Consider the following 18600-nt stretch of genomic DNA (forward strand, 5'->3'; position numbering starts at 1 on the left):
CCAACACTAGAATAAACAATGATAAACCACATAATTTTGTATACTTGCAATTTATTATGCCACCACTCCTTAGATGCATCAATAGTATTTTTCTTAATGTTCCAACCTAGACCAGTTTCTTTACTAATAAGTTCCTTCCAAAGCTTCCAATCATTCTTCAAAGCATCCCATTTATTTTTCAATTGTTGTCTTTTATATACTCATTTGGTTACTTCATTAAATTTTTGAATTAAATTTTCCCATCCAACTTTATCCAAATGATTTCCAGGACGGCGTCCAGCTTCAACCTCTATAATACACAAATCACAAAACAGATCCACAATCTCAGGGTCCCATATTGCTTTACCATGTGGTATACTACCCTCTATTTAAGAATTGATAACTGAAAGTTTAAAACAATGTGAGGCTTCATGCTTTAATTTACAAAAATAATAATAAGGGTAATACTAACCTTATTTCCAATTTGAACACTCAATCAATAGCCAAGCCAATCATAGCTTCTAGTCCTAGATACTTCACCTAAAAATAGAATGATAATTTGATGTACAAGAATTGCGCCTAATGATCACTTTCTCTTAATTCTTATTCATGGAAGGCATCCGGAAACACAACTTTGGGCCGAGAAACACTAAAAAGCTGCGGGTTAAACTTCAACAGTGAAAGGAACTATGACTTGGAGACGTTATTGCACGTAAGAAATGGGAAAGGAAAGAGTAAATTAAGGGAATGGCGAAATGGATAAACATCAATAACTGAAAATCTTGAAAAATGACATGAATCATGTTAGCGACATTGGAGTGACTGGATGATACAAAGAGGAATTAAAGACATCAAGGAGAAAATATTACACAACAAAAAATGACAACAAAAAAAAAACAAAATGACACTATAGTGATGGACTACAATTAGTTAGTCAGATAACAAGAGAAACAAGGAGAAAATGACACCAGTAAGTGAATGACAATAAATTAATAGAATACATCAAAAGAGGGAAATGTTGCATATGGAAAATGAACGACAAGAGCAAGCAGCAACTAATGAGAAAAATGAGTACGAAAATGTACATTACATCGAAAGCGTAAACGACATTCCAGACTTCTACTGAATTCAATAAACTTGTCAGCTTCCATTACAAGATGATTATACAAAATGCTTTAACTTAATATATGAGTGCTAAAATAATCAATTCACGAGCACTTACAAAGGAACTTGCAACAATGTACAAGTACTTGTGCTAAAACAAGCATAAACTTAAATTTTTTTTCGTTGTTGCTGATTCCGTTAGTGGCTCATTTCATTTTCTTGGTTAGATGTTGAGGAACTTTCAATAATGTACAAGTATTTACAAAAAATTAGAACCCTAAACCCATTTCCGCACAACAAATTAGAACCCAATCTAAAACCCCACTAAAAATTGAGCACTTACAAAGGCTTACCTTTTGATCTGATGATGGGCAGTCGGAGGAGGAGATGGGATACCAGCAAACTGACTTTCAACAGTGCTCAACAGTTTTTCTTTGATGTAAAAAATCAGAACCCTAAATATATGCGGACTAAAAATCAGAACCAAATCCAAATGTTCAAACTACAAATCGCATGGTTAGAGAGGCTTACCTCTTGATCTGATGATGAGAGACGGGCAGTCGGAGGAGGAGATAGGAGACCGAAAAATGGACAATTGTGCAGAGGAGAAACCAAACGAGCTATGATAGGCCAACGGAGAGAGAGACCGGTGAACGGAGAGAGAGACCGGCGAACGGAGCTGGGGAAGATCGCTTCGAACGGAGAGGAGGAGAGAGGACAAAACTCTCAAAAAAATTTTTGCAGAGGAGGACGAGAGAGATACCAGAGTGGAGGAGAGTAGAGGAGATACCGACATCTGAAATGAAAATGTGTTTCTGAGGTGGTAAATTTTAGATTTTATTGGGGGTAAAATTTGAAATAAAAATTTTTATTAAACCCTCAGAACTGATTCCCGCATAAGCTAAAATCAGATCAACCTTTAGGCTGATTCTGCTTTTAGCTTCAGATTGGGAGGAAATTATTCAAAAATTTATTTTACCAAACAACTTTTTAGATTTTAGCTGTCTCAATAAGTGCCTTTTCTCTCCTAAAATCAATACCAAACCCACCCATAGTACAATTAATAAAACTTTCATAATACCCATAATACCCCTAATGAAATCTAAAATTTACAATTTTCCCAATCTAAAATTCAGACTTGTAATATAATATAATAATAATATTGTAACAAATAATATCATAATTATATTAATAACTCTAATATTATTATTTTATCATATAATATGATATTATAATAATATTATAATTATTTTAATAATATCATATTATAATTATGATATTATAATTATACTATGATATTGTAATTATTATTTTATAATATATTATATTGTATTGATATAATTATATTTATATATTAATAATATTATACTAATATTATTACATTATATTATATTGATATAATTATATTTATAATAATATAATAATTAATATAATTAAATATTAATATGTGATGACAATGCATCGTCACAAATAAGCTTTTTTGTTGTAGTGATTACACACGTTATGACTACATAATGTATTAATTATAATATAATATAATAAAAATTACATATTACATTGTAATTATATATATTATATTATGGTATAATATAATATAGTTTGAATTTTTATTATATTATAAGTAAAATATTATCGGTTCTTATATAATCTTACAATATTTTTTATAATATTATAATTAATTAACCATTTTAATAATATTATTATATTCTATATCATAATTATGTAATAATAGTTTTTTTGTATTATATTAAATATAATAATAACTATATATTATATTGTAATTATATAATATAATATAGTCGTAATTTTAAACTACCCACAGCAATTCAATCTCATAATTTACCAAACGATATTACACAAATTTTAAAACTAACACAACTATTATAATTATAGTTTACTAAATACTCAGTTGCTTTTTGTAACAGTTGCTTCTTTCTTCAGCACAGTTAAAAGTAATTTTTTCAAAATCTACAGCACTACCAAACTAAGCTTGAGTTGTTTGTGAATAAGATATGCGGTATTGATGGCCATTATCCCTCTTGCATCACCATCATTCTGTACAAAATTTTAACACGTGTGCAAGCCTATTTTTATATCATTCCAAATAATTCAGTACCATTATGATTTTTTGTCTTCTTTTTATTAATTAAATAACAATTCTTTATTTTTTAGTAAAGTCACGTAACTTACATATATATATTTATTTATCTTTTTGAGTGGTATTTTTTTTATTTTTTTCCCATAAAAATATACAACAATAACAGATCTTCTGTAAATATAACCTATTGGCTATTGCAACCCAAAGAGAACCACATGAACTACAATTTGAAAGCATTGAGAAGGAAGTAATCAAAACATAACGCAAAACCAACCTGGAAAAAGGCCTATTAAAATAGCTCTAATAATATTTTTTTACAAAAAGAAAAAAAAACTATAAATACCATTCAATATAGTAAAGAATATTATTTATACTATTCCACTCATTCAATAAATAAAATAATACGAAAGATCATGATGGCCTCCAATATTTATAATATATAACATAAATAATGTATTTTTCTCTTTAAAAAATCAGTCAAAACTATCAAATATATTTGCCATATCTAAATTGGCTCATACACCTAATGCCTCTTTTACCTCTTAAAATGATCCTAGTTATATGAAAGAATCGTGTTTCTTTTTATCCAGTATTTTAAGCAACTAGTTGTTGGTTTCCAATTCGAATTTGGATGCAGAAGCGTGGGGATAGCGGATCAAGTATAACAAAAATTTTCATAAAACATTTGAGATACTCTATAGATTATATTAATTTATGCATGAATAAATTAATCACATTAATTCATTTATTAAGAACTCAATTACAAATAATACCTGGCGGCCGATTAGGATGATAACTTGAGTTCTTTGACATCGAACAATCCTTGCTCCAAAACCTTGTGTTTAGAAAACCAATGTCTTCCACGTCAATTTCTATAATCCACGAAGACATGTGTGTGGGCACACCTGAGACAAAATGGATTAGAATAAACACTCGAATTTCCACAAACACCAACGCATGCACGATGTGGAATTTTTGGAGAAAAATATTTTTCCTCTCACTCTATAGAGAATTTCGGCCACACTTAAAAAAATAGGTCAAAAACTGTGTCTCACAATTTTCTATCATTCTCTCATTTATAGAGTAGAAGTCAAACTTCTAGAAGGAATCTAATTTCTATCTTCAAGATAAAGCTTGTTAAATATCTCCTATTTGAATTTGAAACAAAAGTCTCCTACCCCTTATCCTTAAGATGGCCGGCCAACCTAGGTGATCCTATCCCTATGGTAGGCGCCAAATACAGATAGGGAAGGAAGAGAAAATCATCCTTTATCCTACAGTCCAATTTTGATTCAAATTCAAATTCAAATTTAAGTCAAACAAATTAATTTGAATTCTAAATTGAACAACTTATCAAATAAGTTTAAATGGATAAATTTAAATTATGTTCACAATTCAAATTTAAATTTAAATAATCACATTATTTAAATAATAATTAATTCTTAATTAATTATTTTCGAGTGTTTAATTTTAGAATTTCATAATTCTAAAATTCTCATTTTGCCATTTGTGTTTGGTAGAATTACAAAGACGACGCGGGGACTAATGGACCTATAATCCCGTGCTCCAATAAAATTAATAATTAATTAAACACTTTAATTAATTAATTCTATTAATTCCAATAGTTACTCCACTATAAACTTGGAATTGCACTCTCGAAATTATAGACATTAATTACTTCTAAACTGTGAAGTGTCCATTTGATATAGTCACTGCATATAGATCAATCCTCCATAAATAATTCATAATTAGAGCTAGGTGAAATCCGTTAACCTTTCTAATTATATCTTCGTCCTTGAGTATTACTCATTCTCTAATGAATAGTGATTCATAAACCACATTCATGAACCAGAGCGCTCTTACTAGTCCAAGTACCGAATCAACACTAAAGAGAATTATTTATCTGCTTCTTTCTCAAGAAGGAATGGATTCCATCTCGTATAATAACATTCCCGGCTACCTACTTCATCATGTCTCCAAAATACAAGGAATAGGATTCAGGGTCTCAGAATCTGTACCTGATAAGTGCATGAATATGCACTTAAATTATTCATAATTGCTAAATAAATTAAGTTTTAATTAAATATTTTCGTGGAATTAATATTTTGTGGAAGTATTTGATTTTAATTTAATTTAATTTGTTTTATAGGGAAATAAGACATTTGGGCCAAAACAAAAAGAAAAAGAAAATGAAGCCCATCAGCCGCCGTCTGCCAGCCGAGCCAAGCCGAGCCGAGCTGGCAAATCTGCATGCGCCAGGTGTCATTTTTTTGCACGCCTCAGCCGCGTGGGACCCAGTTGTCCCCGCGCATACGCGCGCTTGGCGCGCACGGCCTTTCTCCCGGGCGAGTTCTTCTCACGCGCGGGTCAGCTAATTTCCTATTTACTTCCGTGTGGGTCCCGCAGTACAGAAGCCCTCCAACCAGACTCCGCCACGCGTCCCATGGGTCCTAGATGCTCCCTCACACATGCGCGTTTGGCATACAACTCCTTCCGCCTGGGCGAGTTTCTTCCATGCGCGCGTCAGGTTTTCTTCCACATGTGCTCCAGCTATCTAGAGCCTTTCCTCTCCGCGAATCTTGACGCGCCACGTGTCTCTGGCCTTTCACTCTTCCTTTTTGTTGCCGTTTGTGTCCGTTGTTTTACCGTTCTTCTTGACTGAGTGCAACAGCTGAGACACTTCTTCAGCCCAAACCATTTTTGATGGTTTCTTCCTCATTAAGTTCTAGTTTTTATCATCCCAATTAATCATTTGTAAATTTCAATTAATTTTAGAACGTTTGTCTTTTTTTTTTTTTGGTTGTTGATTGCAACTTTTGACATGGCCCAGAAACTCTATAAATAGGGCCATGTCAAGGTGTTTAGGGGGGTTGATTTTTAGCCTAAGTTTAGTCACTTTTTCTTTCTTTGGTGAGGTTAGAGATGAGCTTGTGTTGAGTGACCCAATTTGGGTTTTGATTCTTGAGTTGTAATATTCTTAAAATTAAGTGAATTAAATCCCATATATTATTTTATTTATTTTTCAGAATATAGTGTGCCATTTTTATATAAGTTCAGTCATGCTTTTCTTATGTAATTATTTCATACATTGTTTTGTCATTTAAATTATTTTGCGCGTTGTCATTTACTGCATTATTGTCATATTGATATATTGTCGATTTAGGATAACGTGCAATAATAATAATTTTGTGGAATTAACGTAAGGATTTAATTTGCTCGAAAACTTTTGTTTATGAATCAAGACTCAAATTGGTGAACGGAGCATATAACGATTCTCGACGCCTTACCGTTTTTAATTATATTATTTTCTCAAACATTTTTCTACGCTTATTTTCTCAACAAAAACTCCATTCTTTTTTATTTTTACTTTATTATTTATCTCTTGACACTTTTTATTTGCTAATATTTTCTTGTCTTTTTTTATCATCTCCCTGTGGGATCGACCGTCCATATTGTGCTACAACTGACCGCTTTGTTTCGACACAATTTGGGCGTAATTAAATTTTGGCGCCGTTGCCGGGGACATACAACAAACCCTTTTCTAACACATACAATCCTGGCTGGAGGAACCATCCAAACTTCAATTGGAGGACAATGGAGGACTGAGCAACAGTCGTAACCACACAAGGCGTATTCTGCACCTCAATACAATTCACATCAGCCAAGGAGTTCTCTTGAGAACACCTTGCAATCTTTCATTTAGGCGCAGCGTAAGACGAATCAGAAGTTTGAGTCACTGTTCACGCAAATGGTGGAAGAAAGTAAAGAGATGAGGAGTCAAATCACGAAGCTGACTGGAGCTTTGGCTGTTCAAGAACGCGGCAAGTTCCCTTCATAAGCTTAGTCAAACCTAAAGGGCCAACGTATGGCGCAAACCTCTTGAGGAGTTTGTTTCCACACTTTTGTATCATTTTTTGGTTTCTTTGTTTCGATTGGTGTGTTTTGCGTGCTTTTATTTGCAGTTTGTTTTTGTGTGATTTCATATTTGTTTGTGTGTTTTGGCGAATCAGTTCAGGAGGCTCGGCTTAGTTCCAATGTTCATCATCCAGGTGTTCTATTTCCCTGTCTTTTTCATATTGCATATATTTTTAGACATTGAGGACACTGTCTGATTTTGGGTTGGGGGTGGTGAGCATATTCATGTGTGAGATTAATTTTTGTCTTGTTGTTATTTTGGGTCAAAATTTTTGCGAGATTATCTGAGTATGATTTCAAAATGTTCGGTTTGAGTCAGTGTTTGCTATCTTAATTACTAAGAAATGATTTTCAGAGTTATTTTTTAGCACATGCCAAACCCGTGTGGTAAGATGGTTGTTAACACATCTAGTTGAGAAAAATTCCTGAGTTTAAGGTTTTCATTTTTGGCGAGTTATGAGAGTTGAGAAAACAACTTTTTGAACTTTCATTGATCTTTTGAGTTGGTTGATTCATTAAAGGAGCACCATTACTTGACCTGTGACATTTGCTTGAGGGACGATTTTTGGTTAGAAATAATCTTTAGAATTGAGCCATGTGTTGTAAATATTTATCATTTTTCTTTTTAATTTTCTTCAAAAAAAAAAAGTGAGCAAGAGCATCATTTTATCATCAATGTTTACGTAGTTTGGTTGTACTCACATCTTGCGCTACATAGCAGCCAGTTAAAAAATGCCTTACTACATTAGCTTCATCAAATGTATGTTGTCTCTTGCCTTAAAAAAAAGAAGAAAAGAAAAAGAAAAAAAAAGAGTTTGTGTATATTTGTTTGTATTTTTCGGCTCTTTGTTTGTTTATGAGATCTTCCTCTTCACCAGAATGAAATCCCGAAAGCTTGTTTATAGTTTGAGTGATGGTTTGTTCCAAATATTTGATTTGCTTATCATTTGATCAATGTTTGTTTATTAGCTTGTCCTTAAATTGTCTTCTCTTACTTGAGCGTTGATTGATTGATTTCCAACTCCATGAGTGAAAACCCTTTGCATTAAAATATTTCCGACACCCGTGAGGTAAATGGAGTTGAAACTTTTTCTTGGTGAGTTTTTTAATGCTATTTGCATTATGGACTGTGGTAAGAGGGATACGGTTTGGCACACACACATATGACTCTGGAGTTATGACTGAAGTAGTATCGATAGCATTTTCTAATGACTTACTAATGTTTTGTTTGATTGCTTAGGTGATCTTGCTAGTTTTGATTTGAATTTTTGACTTGACATGATTTTTCTTTCGCTTGAATTGCTAGGGACTAACAATAAGCTGGTTAGGGGTTGTGATAAGTGCATGAATATGCACTTAAATTGTTCATTATTGCTCAATAAATTAAGTTTTAATTAAATATTTTCCTGGAATTAATATTTTGTGGAAGTATTTGATTTTAATTTAATTTAATTTGTTTTGTAGGGCAATAAGACATTTGGGCCAAAACTAAAAGAAAAAGGAAATGAAGCCCATCAGCCGCCATCTGCCAGCCGAGCCAAGCTGAGCTGAGCCGGCAAATCCGCATACGCCAGGTGTCATTTTCTGGCACGCCTCAGCCACGTGGGACCCAGCTGTCCCCGTGCATACGCGCGCACGACCTTTCTCCCGAGCGAGTTCTTCTCACGCGCGGGTAAGCCAATTTCCTATTTACTTCCGCGTGGGTTCCGCAGTACAGAAGCCCTCCAACCAGACTCCGCCACGCGTCCCATGGGTCCCATATGCTCCCTCACACACGCGCGTTTGGCGCGCAACTCCTTCCGCCTGGGCGAGTTTCTTCCACGCACTCATCAGGTTTTCTTCCACGTGTGCTCCAGCTGTCCAGAGCCTTTCCTCTCCACGAATCTTGACGCGCCACGTGTCTCTGGCCTTTCGCTATTCCTTTTTGTTGCCGTTTGTGTTCGTTGTTTTGCCGTTCTTCTTGACTAAGTGCAACAGCTGAGACTCTTCTTTAGCCCAAACCGTTTTTGATGGTTTCTTCCTCATTAAGTTCTAGTTTTTATCATCCCAATTAATCATTTGTAAATTTCAATTAATTTTAGAACGTTTGTCTTTTTTTTTAGATTGCTGATTGCAACTTTTGACATGGCCCAGAAACTCTATAAATAGGGCCATGTCAAGGTGTTTAGGGGATTGATTTTTAGCCTAAGTTTAGTCACTTTTTCTTTCTTTGTTGAGGTTAGAGATGAGCTTGTGTTGAGTGACCCAATTTGGATTTTGATTCTTGAGTTGTAATATTCTTAAAATTGAGTGAATTAAATCCCATATTTTCTTTTATCTATTTTTCAGAATATAGTGTGCCATTTTTATATAAGTTCAGTCATGCTTTTCATATGTAATTTTGTCATGCATTGTTTTGTCATTTAAATTATTTTGCGCGTTGTCATTTACTGCATTATTGTCATATTGATATATTGTCGATTTAGGATAACGTGTAATAATAATTTTATGGAATTAACGTAAGGATTTAATTTGCTCAAAAACTTTTGTTTATAAATCAAGACTCAAATTGGTGAACGAAGCATATAGCAATTCTCGAAGCCTTACCGTTTTTAATTATATTATTTTCTTAAACATTTTTCTACGCTTATTTTCTCAACAAAAATTCCATTCTTTTTTATTTTTACTTTATTATTTATCTCTTGACACTTTTTATTTGTTAATCTTTTCTTGTCTCTTTTTATCATCTCCCTGTGGGATCGACTGTCCATATTGTGCAACAACTGACCGCTTTGTTTCGACACAATTTGGGCGTAATTAGTACCGTGTAAATCAAAAGACACAAATTCATAAATAGGAGTTTGTTAAGAACTCAGGATTAAGATCATTCTATATATGACCATCGGTAGACTCAATTAGAATTTCTATACTTAACGAAAATTATTAGAAATTCATATTGTGTATGTGTCACTGTTCCACATAATCTCATTATGCGTAATACACTCATTCAATATCTCTCTATATTAACAGTGTGGATAACACCGTTCCATTCTAAATGGGAATGACATACATTAATAATGTTTTATTTAAAGATTCCAAACTTTAATTGAATTCATTACGAACATCTCTTTTTGATTATTATCCTTAAACATTATCCTTTCGCATATAACACTTATATATAATGTTTAGGGTTACATAAATAATCACGGAATTTTCATTTGATATTCATATCATATTCACAAATATATGCACATAAAATGATGGATAAACTCTTTTATTAAATAAATAATAAATATTCTATCACATCTCATGCTTCTAGGACACCATTCCTAACACTAGTTTAGTTAAGAAAATAATAGAATTTTACTTATTGGAGATTTTATGGTGAGAGATTATAAGAAAGAAATATGAAGTTTTTATTTTAACTAGTTGAGCATGACGAATGCTCTTAGCAATTTATTTTGAATTTTATGGTGATGAAATTGTTGATTTTATTTTAGATTGGATGTAACAATTTAAGATAGAGTTTTCAAGAATTTTAACCTGATGCCACCTAGCTTAAGGTTAATTAGAGATCAGTTGATTAATTCATGAGTAATTTATCAGGTGAATTAATTGATAAATTAATTCTAGATAAATTGGTTGAATTAATATTTTTGGGCTATTAATTCTTGAGTAATTTATCAGGTGAATTAATTAATAAATTAATTCGAGATACATTGGTTGAATTATTGTTTTGGGTGTTATTTGATATGGGAAGACTATTATATGACTGTTTTGATAAGGTAACTTTCCTATTGGGTTGCTTGAATCAAAATTGAGGCTCTGTGCAAGTTTCCCGTATTGAAAAGTCTGAGAAACAAGTTTCCCGTAATGGTACCAGTCAACTGGTGGGTAGTCCGGTCAGTGTACACTGGGCGACTAGTGTGTGAAGGGTGGTCGACCGGTGGATTATAACTACTCTGCCACCAATCGACCGGTGCCAACGCGTAGCGTGGGCTAACGTTGCAAAACTGACTATGTACGCGAGATAATCTTTGAGAAACCTAATTGTTGTAGGAATATGACTTCCTAAACACTATAAATAGCCCGGTAAGTCACATTATTAGATAGATCACTTGAGAGACTTTTTAGGGGCTATTGGTAAAAGATTCCTAGAGGAAAAATTGTTCAATTCTCAAGATTGATTTTTCTTTTGACTCTCTTGTAGTTAGAAGGCATTCAAGAATACCAAAGGGAGATAGAAGGACGTGTACCCACTCGCACTCCGATCATGGAAACGAGAATAGCAAAGAAGACCAGTTGGTTGAGGCTCTTCCAGTTGCTGTTTGGAATGCTTTGATCTGTCAGACGTGCTATTTTAGATCTTTCGTATTTATGTTATATAGCATCATGAACACATTCTGGTTTGGCTTTGGCATTATTTTAAATTTTTTAAAAATTTCGGTGCGCACTTGATGCCATTTTTTTCCAACATTTATTACAACTGTCGGATTAATGTCTTGGGGCTAAAACAATTTCTGAAACATGCCCAAAATGGTGATTTTAGTTCAAGTATGCTCGGGTTTGGTGCACTTTGATGATGTATGAGATATTTCGGTCCGGATACTGAATATGAAAATCGTAGATCTTCTCAAAAATGAGAAGTTCCATGAAGAATGCTTTTTGAGAACTGGTTGTACAGTATTCTCCTAAGGTCAACAGTATGTAGGTGCAAAACATCACAGTAAAAGAGTAAATGGGAAATTAAAAAGGTTTATGAAATAAACATGAAACTTAAGGATTTTAGACATGACATGTGTACTTCATGAAAACAACATTTACGGAACAACAAATTCGAGTCAAATTGTATTGTAATTTAGATTGTAAATCTAACAATCAGAAATTTATATGATAGGATCAGTAGGCGATCAAGACAGTAAAGTTTCAGGTGACTCGAAAGTCGTGACCTTAACGGAACTCCTGTAAGTACCAATAGTTTTCTTTTATCTATATCACGAACAAGCTTACTTATCTGTGTTGCACAAAATTATGCATATCGTAAGTTCAATGTATGTTATTATGGGAAAGATGTTTCTTGATTCTTATTTGTTGCATTGAATGTGCTTATGGACTTAGAGTAGCAGTATAATTTTAATCTGTAAAAAAGTCAAAGTCAAAGTCAACAAAAAAGTCAAACATTTAAACAAAGTTCAATTTCATAGGAAATTGGTAGAAATGCTTAAAGATGCAATAATATGACTAAGATTACTGTCATAATAAGAAAAAATGACAGTAAAGCGATAAGATCAAAATTACTGGCAAAATAAGAAAAGATAACAGTAAGACGATGTATAAAGTAAAGATGATAAATGACAGAAAGTTAATAAAACTGTTTGTACCGGCCTTCACAAGGGAGGTTATTATGAATGAAGTGAAACCATGGGTGAGTTGGTTTTGGGTCGCTACCCCATTTCTCATTGGTTATGTGTGCAACGATACAACAGCAACAGAGCCCATAAGATGAAAAAAAATTATGAAAATGAACGACACGAGAACGAAAGATGTAAAGAAGTATGAAATGAAAGAAAAGAAAGCATAACTTGATAAATGAAGGGAAAGAAAGCATAATGTTTAGAAAATGTGTTAGGATGTATGACATGAATGCATAAATGGGTATGCATTACTGATTGCACTTGTTGTAGTCTATTGTTACTTACTGAGCGAAAGCTCATTATGTTTGTTTGTAATGTAGGAAGCTCGGGTAAGGCACCAGCTCCCTGAAACCTGCTGTTGGGCATGCAGAAAGGATGAAGCACTGGGATGTGGGCAAATGGGTAATGGATGCACCACATGTCTTGAAAATACTGCTATGTCGGGAATGGTTTCCTAGAAGCATGTGATGTAATAGGATATTTATTATTCATTTAATAAAAGGTTTATTCATTATTTTATGTACATATATTTATGAATATTTTATGAATATCAAAGAAAATTCCACGATTATTTATGTGACCTTAAATATTATATATAACTGTTATATGCGAGAGGATAATATTTAAGGATAATAATCAAAACAATGTTCGTAATGAATTTAATTAAAGTTCATAATCTTTAAATAAAGCATTACTAATACATGTCATTCCCATTTAGAATGGAACGGTGTTATCTGCACTGTTAATATGGGGAGATATTGAATGAGTGTATTACGCATAATGAGATTATGTGGAACAGGGACATAGACCCAATATGAATTTATGATAATTTCCGTTAAGTATAAAAATTCTAATTGAGTCTAACGATAGTCATTTATAGAATGATCTTAATCATGAGTTCTTAGCAAACTCCTATTTATGGATTTGTGTCTTTTGATTTACTTGGTACGAATTCTGAGATCCTGAATCCTATTCCTTGTATTTTGGAGACATAATGAAGTGAGTGGCCGGGAATGTTATTATACAAGATGGAATTCGTTCCTTCTTGAGAAAGAAGTATATAAATTATTCTCTTGAGGGTTGATTCAGTACTTGGACCAGTAGGAGCTCCGATTCATGAATTTATTTTATGAATAACTGTTCATTAGAGAATCAATGGTACTCAAGGATAAAAATAGAATTAGAGAGGTTAATGGATTTCATCTAGCTCTAATTATGAATTATTTATGGAGGATTGATCTATACGCAATGACTATATCAAATGGACACTTCACAATTTAGAAGTAATTTATGTCTATAATTACAAGAGTGCAATTCCAAGTTTATAGTAGACAGTAACTATTAGAATTAATAGAATTAATTAATTAATTAAAGTATTTAATTAATTATTAATTTTATTGGAGCTCGAAATTATAGGTCCATGAGTCCCCGCGTCGTCCTTGTAATTCTACAAGACACTAAGGGCAAAATGAAAATTTTAGAATTCGAAAATAAAACACTCAGGGATAATTAATTGAGAATTAATTATAAATTAAATAATATGATTATTTAAGTTTAAGTTTAAGTTTGAATTTTAAAACACACATGTGAAGGTGTTCACATAGTGTGAACGCATATCACAGTGTGAATCCCTTTAGAATTTAAATTGCTTGCTCTCCATAGTTATTTAATTAACTTATTTGATAAGTTGTTCAATTTGAAATTCAAATTGATTTAAGTTTGACTTAAATTGGAATTTAAATTTAATTTAAATAGTTATCTAATTAACTTATTTGATAAGTTATTCAATTTGAAATTCGAATTGATTTAAGTTTGACTTAAATTAGAATTTAAATTTAAATTTAAATAGTTATCTAATTGACTTATTTGATAAGTTGTTCAATTTGAAATTCAAATTGATTTAAGTTTGACTTAAATTGAAATTTTAATTTAAGTTAAAAATTGGACTGCAGGCTAAAATCTTTCTCTAGTCTTTATCTGTAAAATTGGGCCTACCACGTGGAGGATAGCTTTTAGTGGTGGCATGCCCTATTGGATAAAAAGGAATGGATTTTGTTTCAAAATCAAATTTAAAGTGGGAGATAATTAACAAGGTTTATCTTAGAGATAAAGATAAGGCTCCTTCTGGGTGTTTGATTGTTACTCTATAAAAGAAGAGATTGTAGAAAATTGTGAGACACAATGTTTTGCTCTACTAAGTGTTAGTGGCTGAATTTATTATAGAGTGGGAAGGAAAATTTTCTCTAAAAATTTCACGTCGTGCATGTGTTGGTGTTCTTAAAAATCTTAAGTGTTATTGCAAATCTCATTTTGTTTCAGGTGTCCCCACACACACGTCTTCGTAGATTCAAGGAATTGACGAGAAAGATTCAGGTGTTCTAAACTAGCATTGGAGCAAGGAATGTTCGAGGTCAAAGAACACAAGTTATCATCCTAATTGGTTGCTAGGTATAATTCCGGTTCTTGGTAAATAAATTAATGTGATTAATTTATTCGTGCATAAATTAATATAATCTATAGAGTATCTCAAAGGTTTTATTAAAATTTTTGTTATACACGATCCGCTACTCACACGTTTCCGTATCCGAAACGTTTCGGAAACCAACAACTATGTGTATAAGGTAAATAGTATTTATGGATGTAAGAGTAAGTAAGTTATGTAATAAAAGTAAAGTATATGAGACAACGAGGCTATGTTTAGCAACCTCAAGTCACAAAGTATGTTAATGTACTCAAAAAGCTATCATGTTAATGGCATGTGAACGACAGTGGTATACAAATGGTAAGTCAAATGTATGACCACGCTTAGAAACAGATTTTAAAGTCTTATAACAATTTTATCTACGGATTATTTAATATCAGGAAGTTGAATATGTTTTTGGAAATGCATTTTAAATTATTGAAGTTTTATTCCGCCGAAGTATATTAGTATTTATTTGTCACGCCCCAAATCAGGGGTTAGTGACTAGAGGCTTGTTAAAAAATTAAAACGGATTAAGAAAGTAATTAAACATTTAATAATGCTAAAATCAATTTCAAAGATAATATATTTAAGAATTTCAAAACAAACCCCATAATTTAAGGAAATTAAGTTTCAGGAAAAGTGAGGTGGATTTCACAATACTACAATAAAACAAGTTTTAAAACCAGCCTCTGGCATCACATTAGGATTCCCTACAGGAAAATCCATATTATAGCATACATAAATAAAACAAATAACTGAATATAGACATCAACCATAGTCCAGGAGTATACAAAGTTACAAACTAGAAACTATACGTGCCTTAGAGACGTACAATAATGATAGAAGTAATTACAACTTCATTGCTTGAACAACACAAGCTGGCATTACTGGTAATCGCTATCTACTCGTCATTGCTTCTAGTGTCACTTGGGAGGGGTTTAAAACATTGAAAATAGAATAAACAGTGAGCGAAAGACCCAGTAGGATATGATTTTATAAAACTTTATCAATAAACAAAAATACACGGTCCGAACATATCATCCGAAACTAAAACATCCTTAAATGAAAGGAATAGTCCATAAATTCAAGTTTCATATTCCAGTAAGTAATTTATAAGATTATGATGAATCACTTACCTTATCGTAAAGCCACCGTAGTGGCCCGTATGGGTTTCGGGACCTGCCCTCAAGGATATGATCTGCATACCCCGATCTCTAACCATCATGCGTTTTACCATTTCTTAAAATATCTCATTTTAAGAAAATATTACTTTAAACTCTTCTTTAAATCTGAATAATGTCAAACATGTTTTGTCTTTAAAACATTTTCATAGGGCAAATACATTTTAAATAAGGCTAACAAGGATATGGACAGAAATATCTTACCTCTTGGATATCAATCCTGCCACTAGCTTCGTCATTGAAACAATAGTTTAGAGTTTAAACCTTTCCTCTAAAACAATCTAGCTTAATTATGTACAATTGTATCATACTAGTGTGCTTTGACTTAAAATCAAAGTTTATAAACAACTTCATAATTCAAGTTGTGGTTCTTTGAGAATTGGAACTCAAACAAGAAAATAGAATAGAACAAGGGTTAATGTGGCTAATCCACTCACTTTGAGTTCCCAAATGAAGTTAATTTCGCTCTTCAAAATAAGTTTTTAGAGGGTTTTAGGTAAAATTTCACGCAAATCGGTCAACCGGTGGCAGAGGAGTTCAACTCCACCGGTTGGCCAGTGTGTGGAGATCGGTCGACAGCCCTGATCAACCGGTGGGAGTTCGGTAGATCGGGAAAAATGGCCAGACAGGGAGAAAAAGTGCCAAAACCTGCATTTTCGGGTTCAATTTCAAGATATTTTCATAGAATATCACCAAAACCAGGTTCCAACCATTTCAACAAGTTCAAAGAACAAAGCCCCCAAATTTAAACATGAATTCAACCTCAATCCATCTCAAAATCAAGCTTAAACTAAGATTTCACGAGTGAATTTCTCAAAGAATTTTACCTCAATCTTCCCTTTGGTGATGAAAGCTTCTTAGAAATCCCCTTTTGGTCTAGATCTAAGTCCAAACTCCCTTAGAGAGAGTGACAAACTTGAGAGAAAGATAGAAAAGGACAAAGAGACGAGTGAGGGAGAGAAGAAGAGAAATAGGGAGTCAGAGAGAGAGAGAGTGTGTGGAGGGGAGAGAGACGAGTGGAAGAGAGAGAGAGTGACATCTGAGAGAAAGATGAGAGAAAGAAAAGAAAAGAAAAGAAAAGAAATATAAAGAAAAGAAAAGGATAAGTATCAAAAGATAGTTAAAAGAAAAGGAAGGAAGTATGTATTCCCACATACTTCCGAAGAGGAATTGTAAATACTGAAAATAATTAAAATTTCTTGATAATATTTAAAACTTAAAGATAAGAAAATGTTTAATAAGCATGATTAATTAAAAAAACTAAATTAGACACACTAATATATCACAATTAATACAATTAAACTTGTTTAATTCTTCAGGTTGTTACACTATTTTACTATTAAGGAAGAACAAAATGTTGCCTAGAATTAGGGTTTATAATTTTAAAGTAGTAGAAATTAAGTATGAATATAGTAATCATGACAGAAAAATGCTAAAATTAGTTCATGGGACAAGTTGTCGAAAAAACCCTACAAATTTAAAACGACATGTCGTTTAACGTCACTAAATCTTCCTAATATTTGAACCGACATGTAGTTCGTATTCGGCTATTCTCTGTCGTTTATTGTTGAAACGACAAGTCGTTGAAAATTAACATTACACGCTGTTCTACTACTTTTTGATATTTTTATTTCGTTTTTGTTTTTATTTTTATTTTTATTTTTATTTTTTGACTTGTTGGGTAAGTTAGGCTAGGACCAACGAAAACCCAAAGCTTTGGAAAAAGAATCGCCCGAGTTCGACTCCGTAATCTCACTCACTCTCTCTCTCTCTCTCTCTCTTTTCTCTCCTCTGGTACTTAGGTTTTCTGAATCTCCTTCCCCTTCCTCTGCAAAAACCCCAACCTTAGAAAGCCCCCTTCGAATCGACAAAACCCTAGAGATTTTCCATCGATCCGAGTGAAGCTCCGGTTATGGCGGCGACCATGGTTAGCTCGGCCGGTGGCCTCTTGGCCATGCTCAACGAGACCCATCCCTCGCTCAAGCTCCACGCTCTCTCCAACCTCAACAACTTGGTCGATAACTTCTGGCCCGAGATCTCCACCAGCGTTCCCGTCATGTACTCTCTCTCGCTCTTAATGTGAAGTTTGTTCTTTTACTTTCTCTGATGCAATTTAGGGTATTGTCGTTCGTGATCTGTTTGGTCGCCGGGAAACTGAGGGGAATGTGAAAGAAAATTAGGGATTGGGATTTTAAGCTGGCAATGCGATTTTTGGATTCCGATGAAAGAAATTGGGGAGAGCTAAAACAAAGTCGTTTCTTTTAGTAGGGGATTCTTGTAGAATTCATCACATTTAGGGTCTGGTTATGGAATTTGGGTTTGTGTGGGTAGGGATTGGGATTTTAAGCTGGCAATGCGATTTTTGGATTCCGATGAAAGAAATTGGGGAGAGCTAAAACAAAGTCGTTTCTTTTAGTAGGGGATTCTTGTAGAATTCATCACATTTAGGGTCTGGTTATGGAATTT

General features: G+C 33.1%; 1 protein-coding gene across 1 annotated transcript in view; it reads left to right on the forward strand.

Moving 5' to 3' along the window:
* The first annotated feature begins 17813 nt into the window (after window positions 1-17813).
* Window positions 17814-18600, forward strand: part of LOC21404438 (26S proteasome non-ATPase regulatory subunit 1 homolog A) — a 15927-nt gene continuing 15140 nt past the window's right edge. Inside the window, exon 1 of the mRNA XM_024173084.1 lies at window positions 17814-18192. Coding sequence (XP_024028852.1) covers window positions 18047-18192 — 146 coding nt within the window. The 5' untranslated portion in view covers window positions 17814-18046. The remainder of the gene's footprint in view (window positions 18193-18600) is intronic.

This window comes from Morus notabilis, unplaced genomic scaffold (genome assembly GCF_000414095.1).
Source record: "Morus notabilis unplaced genomic scaffold, ASM41409v2 Scaffold783, whole genome shotgun sequence".
Classification (NCBI taxonomy): domain Eukaryota; kingdom Viridiplantae; phylum Streptophyta; class Magnoliopsida; order Rosales; family Moraceae; genus Morus; species Morus notabilis.